Here is a 12,360-nt window from a genome sequence, read left to right on the forward strand (position 1 = left end):
TGCTACCAAAAAGAAGTAAAAATAGGAGAAGGATTCTTTCAGATCTCCTCAGGAGCAGAAAACAATTCCTAACAATATATTCAATGCACATACTCAACTTTATCAATCAGAATACACATTTTTAAAATTTTTTTATTTAAATTCAATTTGCCAACATATAGTATAACACTCAGTGCTCATCCCATCAAGTGCCCTCCTCAGTGCCTGTCACAAATGTTTTGAATGGCACTATTGTTATCAAGAAGGCAAAGGCAAAGAATTCCCTGAAGAAATACTGATGGTCCCTTGCTAAGCTTCAGGAAGGGTTGAAATCCACAAGCAGGTCCTTCAACCAGGATGCCAACAGACATTTATGACAAGCTTGGGAACAACGAATGTCCTTGAGGCTTTTGTTGAAGAAAAAACAAAGAGAGATCAACAGAGAAGTTTCTACCATTCCACGGAGGGAGACATTTTCCTCTTGAAGGTGCAGATAGTTCAAAACTTCGCCACCATGACAAGGAAAATCCAGGGTGAAATCCGCTCATGTTTCTGGGAGGTTATCTCCTCACAGGGAGAGCCTCAGATTGCTGATGCCTTCATAAATGCTAAAATCAATACACCAACCCAAAAGAAGACTCAATTTTAAAACACTGTGGTAACCCAAATGTAGTGCTGTACAAAAATTAAAAGAAAGCCTATGCCCTCAAGGAGGCTGTAAGTGCCACACAAGGCATAAGAAGAATCTGAGTGCTGTCACTGTTGTCTCCCTCACTGCCACCTCTTTCTCATGGTCTCGCAGATGAAGAGCAAAATTACAGGGCTCATGGCATGCTGGCTCTGGAAATAAATCTAAATACTGCCTAGCCCAACTCCCTCATTTTAAAGACAAGATCAGCTCAGAAATGGGTAAGTGACATGCCCAGAGCCACAGAGCTAATGTAAAGTACTAGAAAAACCCCAGGCTTCTGACTGCCAAGTCCATACTTCAGTTCAAAGAGCAGAGAATATTTCTCCTAAATGCAGGGGATACAATATCCAGACATTGGATAACTTAGAATCCAGAGAGAATTACATGGACTTTAACCTCCTACACTCTGGTTTCATTTCAGCTGCTGTGGGTCACACTTCTGCTTTCATGTGAGAAACAAGGACTCTAAGAAGGGATAAAGAAGATGCAACATTCAGTCACTTCAGCCAAGCGAAGGAAAACTAACGCTTCCTATCTCTGCGCTCATCTTCCTAGCAGAGTACATTTGGATTTCAAAAAAAGTATTTCTTTTCAGCCAACTCCGACTAAAAAAGGGTAATTGGTAGATGTTGCTTCCATGGAAGAACAATGCAAAAGTCAAGCTGTGTACACAGCCCAAAAAAGATCACAAAAGGATGGAAAAACGGCCTCTCCCGCCAGTTGCTCTCCATCCTATCAACTCTATGAGCATTGTTGATAAATATTGGTGTTATCCTACCTGCTCCAATTCCACAGTCTCCTCATGATTTTTCAATTTGTTCTTGTAAAGAAGGTTCTAATTTGTTACAAAGAGCTAATCTAAGGAGCCAGAATTTGTGTAATTTCAGAGTCAAGTAATGGATTTTTGGAGTTGAAAACACACTTTGTGAATTATTTAATATAATCTCATTTTCCATATGAATGCAATGAATGAAAATGGAGTGAATGAAGAGACAGGTTAAGAATTTAGAAGAAACAGAACAAGGGCTAGAGCCCAAGTCTTCCAACTCCCAGCGCAGCACTCTTCCTACTACCACTTGCATCACCAGAGGACACCGGGGCTCCTGTACATGTCTACCTTTCATAGACAGGCCTGGAGGCAACCTGGGCTTATCAGAGACTCATGGGTCTTAGATGTGCAATGGCCATACCAATAACATAGCAACCTAAAGACCCTGCCCGTCCGTCAGTGGCTACTGAGGCTCCGCAAGATAAGAATGTGGACTGGAGAAACAATAGGGGAGACGTGAACATGGTTAAATATTCAAAGAAAGGAAAAGACCCTGTGGCAATGTGAATTCTGAGGATAGAGGAGACAGGAAAGACAGAGGACGGAAAGCAGGAAGGAGAAAAACACACTATCAAAAAAGCAAGTGAGAGAATGGCATCAAAGCACAGAAAGGATAGCCGGTGGCTGTATTCCCTTCAAAATATATAATATTTTATTATATATATAATATTCTTATATACTATTATATATAATAAATATTATTATTTAATATTAATATTTTATTATATATTATATATTTTGAAGGGAAAGAAATACCTAAATCTTGTTATTTTTCACAATGAGACTTCCTCTATAAGTTCTTTAAGAAGGTATATCTAATTCAACTTTTAATCAACTTGGTGTACAGATAGAGCAGATTGCTGTCTTTAGGTATGGTTCAGAAAACTGAGTATAACACACGACAAATATTAATTCTACACTAGCCAATATGGGTGGATTTTAATACTTAACACATACTGGGTAAGGCAACCCCACCCCTGGCAAACAGCCCAGCTTCTCCAGATGTATCTCTCAGCTCATTGTCAGAGCTGGCCCTATGGCTGTGTGGCCCTGAGACATCCCAAGAAGACCAGGAAGAGATATTGCTGAATCAGGAGATGGCCAGCTCTCACTTTGCAGCAACCAAATGAAGCCAGGCATGGAGCTAAGAATCAGTATGTAGCAGTGCTGACATTTCAAGAATCCAAGGACTGTGGCTCAAATGTAAATGCTCTATGTTCTCTCTCATGTTGGGATATTTCTGTGAATAGCCGTGTGTGTGTGTGTGTGTGTGTGTGTGTGTGTGTGTGTGTAATAGTGGTGCCTGTTTTGTTCAACCTAAATTTCCCAGTAAAATATTCTGCTAATAAAAATGTTTTTCTCCTTAAAAAGAAGTTATATTCTAAGGATTGAGATGTGAAATCCATATTGCCTACCAGTGAGGAGCTCCAGAATGATCAGCTCCAGAATGTACCAGGACCTACAGAGAAGGTAGAGCTCAGAGACTAGGCAGTTCCTTATTACATTAAAATATGCCAACATTTTTTGGCTGTGTTTCCAGTGGATACTTTGGTTCTCTCATTTTTAAGCTTAAGATAATGCCCAGCAATTATCACGGTGAATTCAAAGTCATAGTCAAGGATGGAATACACCAGTTCTCCCAAGGTCATGATGCCAGAAAATGCAAGGCCAAACTCATCTTATATTGACTTAGTCCTTAGGTTTATTCTTCATTACCTTCTAAACCTGTTGGCCATATCCCCACCTCCAATCCTGAAGCAGCACTTATACATTTGACATTTAAGTAGGTATTGATCTACTTGTCACAAAGTTTATGCAAGGTAAATGTCGGAGACCTCACCTTTAGGAATTGGCAAGAAGTATGAAATCTTGAGCAACAGAATCTCTACTTACACTGAGACAGAAGAGTCCACAACAGAGACAATCTCTTTAACATATGGACATTATTGGGCTACTCAGCCAATCACATAAGAAATCTATTGTCTTCCTACCAATCATTGACCTGAATTCATGAATCCTGGAATTCTGTAGCTGAATTATTTCAACAAGGACACTTTCCATAGGACTCCAACAGTTGGCTCGGCTGATCTAAGGAACTCACTAAACACAAGTCACAGCAAGCAATGACTGTCTCACGATACTTGGGCCAGTCCTAAAGCCATCTGATTTATAAGCTGCAGAGACGGTTTTTAACTCTTTTTATCTTTTAGCAGCAAAATACTGAAGAAATACAAATGTTTCCCTATCATTCTGTCACCGAGAAATGCAGTCTTATCCTGGGAAAGCCAGACTAAAATGTCCACACATGATAAATGTGCTCCAATAGTGAATAAGATTTAGATTAAAAAACAAACAAACAAACAAAAAACTTAAGAAACCAGAATGGATGAATAGTACTGAGAACCAAGCCACAGCAATGCAAACACCTCATACACAGGCTGGCAAAACGCCCCTCCTTTTCACACTCCGTTTCTTCTCATGGTGGCATCCCTATTTCAGCTACCACCTGCCATGGTATCCTTTTTCTCTCTCCCATCAGGTACTCACAGCTCCTGTAACAATAGATCTAAGACATGGAAGCCCTAATCAAAGATGATTAGTTCTAGATAGTCATGCTATAAAATAAAGCTTGTCAAGGTCACTGGATTATAGACAGGAGAATCTGACATTCACTCTTAACCCTGTACTCTTAAAGGGTTTTCATTATATTTAGGTCTCACAAATCAATACAACATCCCTCAAGTTGATGTTTAGCCTCATTACTCACTTGTCTTATCTGTCCTAAGAAGATAACTGTCCTAAGTTGTTTAAAAGGGGCAGTAGAGTAACATCAAGTTGATGTTTAGCCTCATTACTCACTTGTCTTATCTGTCCTAAGAAGATAACTGTCCTAAGTTGTTTAAAAGGGGCAGTAAGAATTGATCAGTAAGATGATGGATATAATTAAGATAGAGGCAAGATAGAAAAAGTCAGATATCTAGTCACCATCTCCACTCCCACACGCCAAAAAGTCTTCTGTCCAACCGCCTTTGTTTTACAGATGAGAAAAGTGAGAGATCAGCAGAGGAAAGGACTCTTCCCAGATCTCACAATCAATAGCACAGATGGGCCAGTGGAGATGCCCAGGGCCTTCAGTTCTCAGTGCTTCCTCTGCTAAAAAGTAGGGTCTCAACAGAGGACCAGCTGAATCAACAAAATGGAGTGGCCTCTTTGAGACATCACACTGCTCTCCCCCATTCCCAGTGCAGGCTTTATAGGTATGCCAGGAGCATTCAACAGCAGAGGGGATCAGCAGCCTTCACAAAGAGGTGGGATCAGGTCCAGCTAGACCATTCCTCCTTCTCCAAGGCAAAGAATTTAACATACCTAAGCCAATCAAGAGAAATAAGCCAGTCCTTCCAACAATCCATTAAGAAAAACAAATTTAAAAACCCCTAGAGGACTTTGCAGTCCACCTAGCACTTTCACATGCATTATTGTATCCCACCCTCACAAGAGTCCCATTTTCCATGTAAAGAAACAGAAGCAAAGATGCCTTGGCCTGGCTCACAGCTGGTAAGCAGCAAGGCTGCAGTTGAACTTGTATCTCCCAACTTCACATTCAGTGCACCTACTTGTATGCTCCCTCCACCCAGTGTTATTAATGACAAAAAGCCTAACACAACAGCAGCTCAAAGGGCTGACTGAACCACACCCTCTAGCCAGCTAAACAATGACTAAAATCCTTGCTGGAACCCAACACAGATTCTGCCTCCCCAGAATTCCAGGACTGAACATTTCACAGTAGGGTCAGACCCAGTATGCCTCACTATCCTACAGAAAATCTGGCCTGATCACATGAACCACAGCAGTGTGGCTACAGCTGGACCTGCCCAGTGCATGCGGCTCCTGGTGACACAGCCCAGCTGTGCAGGCAGCTTCCCTGTAGGAGCTCCCAAACATTCCAAACATGCTGCCGCAGAGCTGGAGGGAGGAACTGAGCTACAGAGGGAGCTGGCAAATCTGACAGAACTTTCCATCCCACATCTGCACTTTTGCACCAGTAAGGCAGTCTAAACATGGTTCCCAAAGTCGGCACAGACCATGCCTTAAAAAACACACTAGAAATCATCAGGAGGTTCCTTCTGCAAAGTGGGAGCAACGTGGGAACAAAAAGAACATCGATTTCAATTTTTACCACTTGGCACATATTTGTTTCATAGTTTTGAAAACTAGTTCAAAATTAAATGTAAAAGCTATAATGACTGCCCGGGAAAGTCATGGGGACAAAGAAACTGACACTAGACAAAGTAAACTATAACACACAAGAAAATCATTTTAAGCAAAAGCTTTAGAAACACTGATCTATATATGAGACCTTTATAAAGCAAAACTGGGAAAGAGACCCATCTACAAGTTGTATGGATTTTCCTTTCACAGTAATAGAAGAATGGAAAAAATTTTGGAGGAGCAAAAAAATCTGTTGTTACTTAGGACTTTGTGCTAAAGCATTTCCACATATTTTATCTTACTTTTTAAAAAAGTTTTTATTTAATTATTTGAGAGAGAAAGGACAAGCTGGGAAAGGGGAAGAGGGAGAAGCAGGCTCCCCACAGAGCAGGTAGGCCGACATAGGCCCAATCCCAGGACCCTGAGACCATGACCTGAGCTGAAAGCAAACGCTTAACTGACTGAGCCACCCAGGTGCCCCATATTTTATCTTATTTAATCTCAATAAGCATTAAGAAAAGATCTAATAAGAAAAAGACATTATCCACAAGTTATCATTCGGGAGATAGAAGTTAAGCAGCTTTAAAAAGCTGCACAGCTACTAACCCCGGGAGCATAAAGATAGAAAGGGCCAAGCTGGAAACACAGAGAAACCCTATCAGAACAGCCACCAGCGGTGGAAAAGGACAAGGTACACCTATGGAAAGAACGCAGAAAGAGTGGCTTGGTTCTGACCATCGTTTCAGCATTACTCCTAGTGTGGGTCACACTCCTCCTCCGAGGTACATGTGTATGCAGTGCTGTGCTCCCCTCCAATGATGATGGAACAAGTACACTATCAACAGGACACAAGCATAAGGAAGCTTTCACAGGGTGTTGATGAACAGCTGTCAAGGGAAAGCCTGTCTGTCAGAGGCTCAGGGCACTGCCTGGAACCCTGCATGCTTGTGGTGTGGGCATGCAACAACTACAAGTCCACCACCACCTCCTCTGAGGTCTAAGTGCCCTCACGGGCCTGATGTAAGGAAGGGCAACTTAAACATAACAAAAGCCAGCTTATTAATAATTATTGAGCTTTTATTAATGCAGTAGAAATTTTGCCAAGTGCTTGCCATGCATTGCACCTCAGTTAATCTTCACAACATCATCTCTCAGGTTAGGTGCTGTCACCATCTTGAGGTCACGTCTGAAGGCTGGTTAAGTGACTTACTAGAGGTCAAACCGTAAAAAAACAGATAAAACTCAATCAATAGGCCTAAGACTCAATCAATAGCTTAAGTCCAAACTCATAACCACTAAGCCTGTCACAAAATGTTCCACATCCTTTTTATCAAGTATTCTCTTTGTCCTTTGTTATTAAAGCTATCAAACAAAATATCCAATTGGAAAGAGGCTTTTTTAGTGCTGATGGCTATGTAAGATAAATGACATTATAAAATACTGGAAATATGAATTTAAAATGATGAACTTAAAAACTGTTATCAAGGCAAGAAACTTCAACTTAGCCAATACCAACCCACCAACACATCTGTTACAATCAGCTGGCCATCCTGGGCATCCAAACGCCAGGGTTCTCATGGGCATCTAGGTGCTCGTGAATCCTCTAACCTCAAGCATCTCAAGAATGGACAAAGTACCAACACACTGGGTTCAAGCTCCTTTCTTTACCATCGCTGGCCTTATTTATGAATATGAAATAAGAGAGAGACCTTCTCAGAGGTAGACTATGGAGGTAGTAAGCTGGTGACCTTCCAATGCCTAGTCGCGGTTTCAGAAAAGGTAGCTGAAAGCACACTACAGTTGTGTCTGAGCACCTCCAAGAACAGCACAGCTCTACTAAGGAAAATAATCTCATCCTGTCCAAACATTACAGACCCTAAAACAAATACACCCTCTTCATTTTTTCAACCTTATTTAGAAAACAATACAAATGAATTATCATTTTCTAAGACTTTCTTACAATGTTTTCCATTTTAAATAAAACAACTTAAAATCCCAGGAATTTTCTGTAACTACAATTATACAGAATCCAGTACTGCCTAGGAGGAGACAAAGAAAACAAACTGAATTCCAGTTACGTCTGTCAGCAAAGAGTCTGCCCCTAATTTTGTCAGGAATACAAAGAATATTCTCCCGTTCCATGTGTTCAGCAAACCTTCATCATCAGCAAGGCCTCTTCTAATATACTTACACAGCTGCTTCTGTCATGAGTACCAACTGTTCCACGCTGACTCCACAGAGACATGCTCCCAGAACGCCACTCTGTCCCTCAGGGGCTGTGGGATAAAGACTGCAAAGAAGTTCAGGGAGCATGCCCCCCACCCCACTCTCAGCCAGCCTCCTTCTCAACAGGCAGCTTCCCTCCAAGAGATCTGCTTCAAAAGTCCAGACCAAGTGAAGTCACACATGATCTCACAAGCCTCCACTTAACTCTTTGGAAGCCAGACAGAAAGCTGATCACAGGGAGGAAGGACAGCTGTCCTAGCTGACCTGGAGTGGCTCTTATAGGAGGAGGGAAAGTTTGCCCAACATCATTTTTTTTTTTCTGCCCAGCATCATTTTAAAAAAGAAAAAAAAAAAAGGTAATTTCAGTATTGTTCTTCCATAATAGCACTAAGATTTCTGAAGTACTGTTTTTGAAGTACCATTTCTTGCAGTGCACACATGGGGAAAAGATTGAATTCATTTATACTATATAAAATTCACAATCTTAGGTGATTTGTGCTTTCCTATTTTCATTTCTAGTTTTGTTTCTGTTTTTCTGCTATAACACTAATGTGAAAATATTCATTTGCCCTGTTGTTAAGTCTTGCTTCACACAACCAGAACCAGACAGGCAACAGTCACAAATGTCAGAGGAGCAACAATTGTCACTGGTGCTTCCAAACTGGGAGCCTTAAGCGTCCAGAGAAAGGACGGCCACCAGACCCAACTAATGGATAACAGAGTCTGCACTCAGTGCTCTCAACAGGAAAGAAAAGAAGTATTTTACTTCGTTTTCCTTCCCATGCATTTCCTTGAGGCACCAGCTCTTTTTGTTGGGATTATCAGAATTATAAGGATCAGGAGGTAAAATAACTAAAAATTATAAACAGAAGTAGATAAAATTATATCCTCTCAAAGAAAATGTAATATACACATTTTCAAGAATGCCTCGGTTCACCCAGAAAATGATTATAACTTACTGTCCAGCAATTTTATTCCTAAATATACACCTCACCTAGAGAAACTCTCATTAGTGCACAAAAGGCCATGAATTAGAATGTGTTCACCATCATGCCATTTGAGATAACAAAAATACAAGACAACCAAAGTGTTCATAAATAGGAAAATGGAAATAAATTATAGTATACATCCATGTAATGAATACTATACAGCAAATAAATTAATAAATTTGGACTTCATGAATCAGTAAGAATGAATTTGAAATACTGAGCAAAAAAGTGAGTTACAAAAGGAGAGAAGATAAAAAAAAAAAACAAAAGGAGAGAAGATAGTAACATTTATATAAGGTTTAAAAATATAAAAAAATACTATCTAGTAGTTTACAGATGCATTTATACAGGAGTGACAAACACCCACAGGTCATGGTTACCCTAAAGAAGAGAAAGAGACGAATGGTACCATGCAGGCATTCACAAGAACTGGCAATGCATCTGCAATGTTTATTTTTTAAATTGGCTGATGAGGTCACAGGTATTTATTATTTTCTACACTTTTTGGTATGCCTAAAGTGTTTCAGAAGTGGTGAAAGTCAACCATATAATGGCTGCCTTTGAGTGTAGCAGCACCTGTTCAGTCTAAAAACATTAACAGAAGCAAAGAGGTTCGCAGTTCCCTCGAGTCCCCAAATCCAAGTACATGTTACCAATTCTGCCTCAGTCTGGCTCCATCCCGATAGTGACCCTGCCTACTCCCCCCATGACCATTTACATGTATCTGCCTCTGCCTCAATAACCCCCACAAGAAGCAACACTTCCAGAGGGCCTTTAGGACACCTCAGACTGGAAGCAGCCCCAGCCTCAGGACCTTACCTGAGGCTGGCTCGCTAGGCCTGTACTAGAACTATTTGTGAAGTTATCTTATCTGCCTGCTCTCTGGAGACACCAAGTACGTAGCAGCTGGTAATTAAGTTCTTCTTTGAACAAAAACCAAGTGCTGGTATGTGCAGGCTCCTGTGACAGAGATTCTTTGAGTCTCCACACTGAAGACTTGTGAAGATCACTGCCTAAGAGAAGGGACAGGCCCATACCTGACTACATACAATAGTACAGGATGAATCCTGAAACTACCAGTAACACTGTGAATAAAGAACTTTTATGATTTTGTTTTGCAATAACTATGCAATACCTCTTATTTTCTCTGTACTAAAACTTTTATATTACTAGACTACAACAATGTCACCTTCTTTGTGTTGAGATAGAGCTGCCAAATAACTATAAAGAGAGTAAAACAAACTGTCATTAAAAATCCTCAACTTCAAGTAATCTAAGGCTCTTAGAATCATTAATACAGATATACAACAGCTAAGTTGATCTGACCACAGCCTATTCCTTTCAGATGACTTTAAAAAAGTTTTAAAGAAAATACTTCAAGCAGTGTTATTACTGACAATAACAGCCAACATACTTTGAGTATGAATCAGGTGGAATTAAATTATTATCCCTTTTCCTAGATAAGAAAGTTGAGGTTTAGGGAGATCATTCACCACAATTTGAACCAAAGCAGTCTGACTTCAGAACTCACACTGTACTAAAAAACCATACTGTTTCCTGGCAGGAAAATGGATCAATCCCTATTATTTCTAGAGCAAGGACGGGCAAGATGAAATGAGGTTCACAGCCAGGACCACTCATGTTTACAAACCTCTGTTAGGCTTCTCCCTGCCACCAGCACAGTGACCCTGCTTACCTAAGAGGAGAGACTGTCTAACTTAGTTTTGTATCCTGCCTCTAAAGAGTTTTTACCGCATGTCAATCTCAAACTTTGAAGTACTTATGAATCACCTTGGAATCTGTTAAAATAGACATTTTGATTGGGTAGGTCCAGGGGTCAGGTCTGTGGTACACATTTCTAACAAACTCTGAGAGGTCACGGCCTAAGCGAAACACTAAAATCATTTGGAAATCTTCTAAAGCTATCATTGTCACCACTGTCCAGATGTCGCCCCATAACAAAAGAATGAGAACCTCTAGACATAAAGTGTGGGAAGTCGGAATCTTAAAAAGCTCCCATGTAACTGTAATGTGAAGTCAGGTTAGAAAACCCTATTCTAGAGCTTTTCCTACTTTAGCTTGGTTCATGAACCACTGTTCTAGACCAGTGCTTCTCAAACTTCATTATACGTGTAAATCACCTGGACATCTTCCTAAACTGAAGATCCTGTAGGTCAGAGGTGGGGCCTGAGATCCTGCACTCCTAACAAGTTCCCAGGTCAATATTCGGGGAAGCAAGGTGGTAAGTAGAAGGATTAAAAATCTTATTGGTTCAGTGTGTGTAGTTTATAAGGCTTTCCTTTCATAATTCTTAATTCAGAGACCAGTAGAATACTGCAGATGGATGTTTAGGCACAGGAATATGAAATAGCATATGGGATACAGGGATTATAAAGATAAAGTATTATCTAACATTGGTTTAGATATAGTTTAATATTAATCCTCATTAGCATTCATGAAAAAGATGATGCTGAATACAACTTGCACCATGGCCACTCAGGTACTGAGTATTAAGGCTCTGCTAGGACCTTGAACCCGTTTAATCCAGACTCCATACATCAGTTTATAGAAAGCTTATGAGATCTGCAGTAGAAAAAGAAAAAAAAGATTAAAGCACTGGAAATGTACCCATCTGGAGTTCTGAAAATTGGTAGTCCATGTAAAATACCTTCAAAGAACTTTATTTCTCTTTTTCCCCCCTGAAACCACAAATCAATGGATAACATCTCATCCACTACTACAAATCTTGTGTTAAGTGATCTCTGCTGAGAGGAAGTGTTGTTTCCTTTAAAAGTTAAATATTCCACTGATATATGAATAAAAAGACTGCTGCATCACCCCAACCAGTTTACAGTATTAACCGCCAGTCCAGTTTTTATTTAGAGCTGTGATCCTCCTTGACCAACATCTTTTATCACTTGAAGTCTTTTAATGTGGTCTTTGATAAAAGATCCTCCACTTGAGGGAGCAGTGTTATTACTGACAATAACAGCCAACATACTTTGAGTATGAATCAGGTGGAACTTTTCCTAGATAAGAAAGTTGAGGTTTAGGGAGATCATTCACCAAAATTTGAACCAAAACAGTCTGACTTCAGAACTCACACTGTACTAAAAAACCATACTGTTTCCTGGCAGGAAAACGGATCAATGTGTGCTTGATGCACAAGCAGCACCCTGGTGTTCTGTGCGCGTCTCTGCAGCTGGCCTCCACGCAGCCCTCACCCTCCATGAGTCCGCGTGCACCCACAGCTGTGGGCTTCACCTCTACAAGGTCACTCCACAGTCTCTGCAGCCAACTTTCAATCTCATATTCCCACCAGCATTTCTACATAAAGCACCATCCCTCTCCTCAAATTTAACCTGTGTAAAATGACTCCACTACAAGCTGTTCTCCTACAAAACCCTGATCTCCCCAATTCCTATTACTTCTGGATT

General features: G+C 40.5%; 1 protein-coding gene across 17 annotated transcripts in view; it reads right to left on the reverse strand.

The window, feature by feature from the left end:
* The window catches only part of PSD3 (pleckstrin and Sec7 domain containing 3), a 577,475-nt gene that overhangs the window by 370,828 nt on the left and 194,287 nt on the right, over nt 1–12,360 (reverse strand). For 3 of the 17 annotated variants that reach the window (XM_072763309.1, XM_025993719.2, XM_072763311.1), the window contains exon 1: nt 7,900–8,142. The exons of the other annotated variants lie outside the window; for them this stretch is intronic. In XM_072763309.1, coding sequence (XP_072619410.1) covers nt 7,900–8,021 — 122 coding nt within the window. In that variant the 5' untranslated portion in view covers nt 8,022–8,142. Of the gene's footprint in view, nt 1–7,899; nt 8,143–12,360 lie in introns of those variants that run through there. 17 annotated transcript variants of the gene reach the window in all.

This window comes from Vulpes vulpes, chromosome 7, assembly GCF_048418805.1.
Source record: "Vulpes vulpes isolate BD-2025 chromosome 7, VulVul3, whole genome shotgun sequence".
NCBI lineage: Eukaryota > Metazoa > Chordata > Mammalia > Carnivora > Canidae > Vulpes > Vulpes vulpes.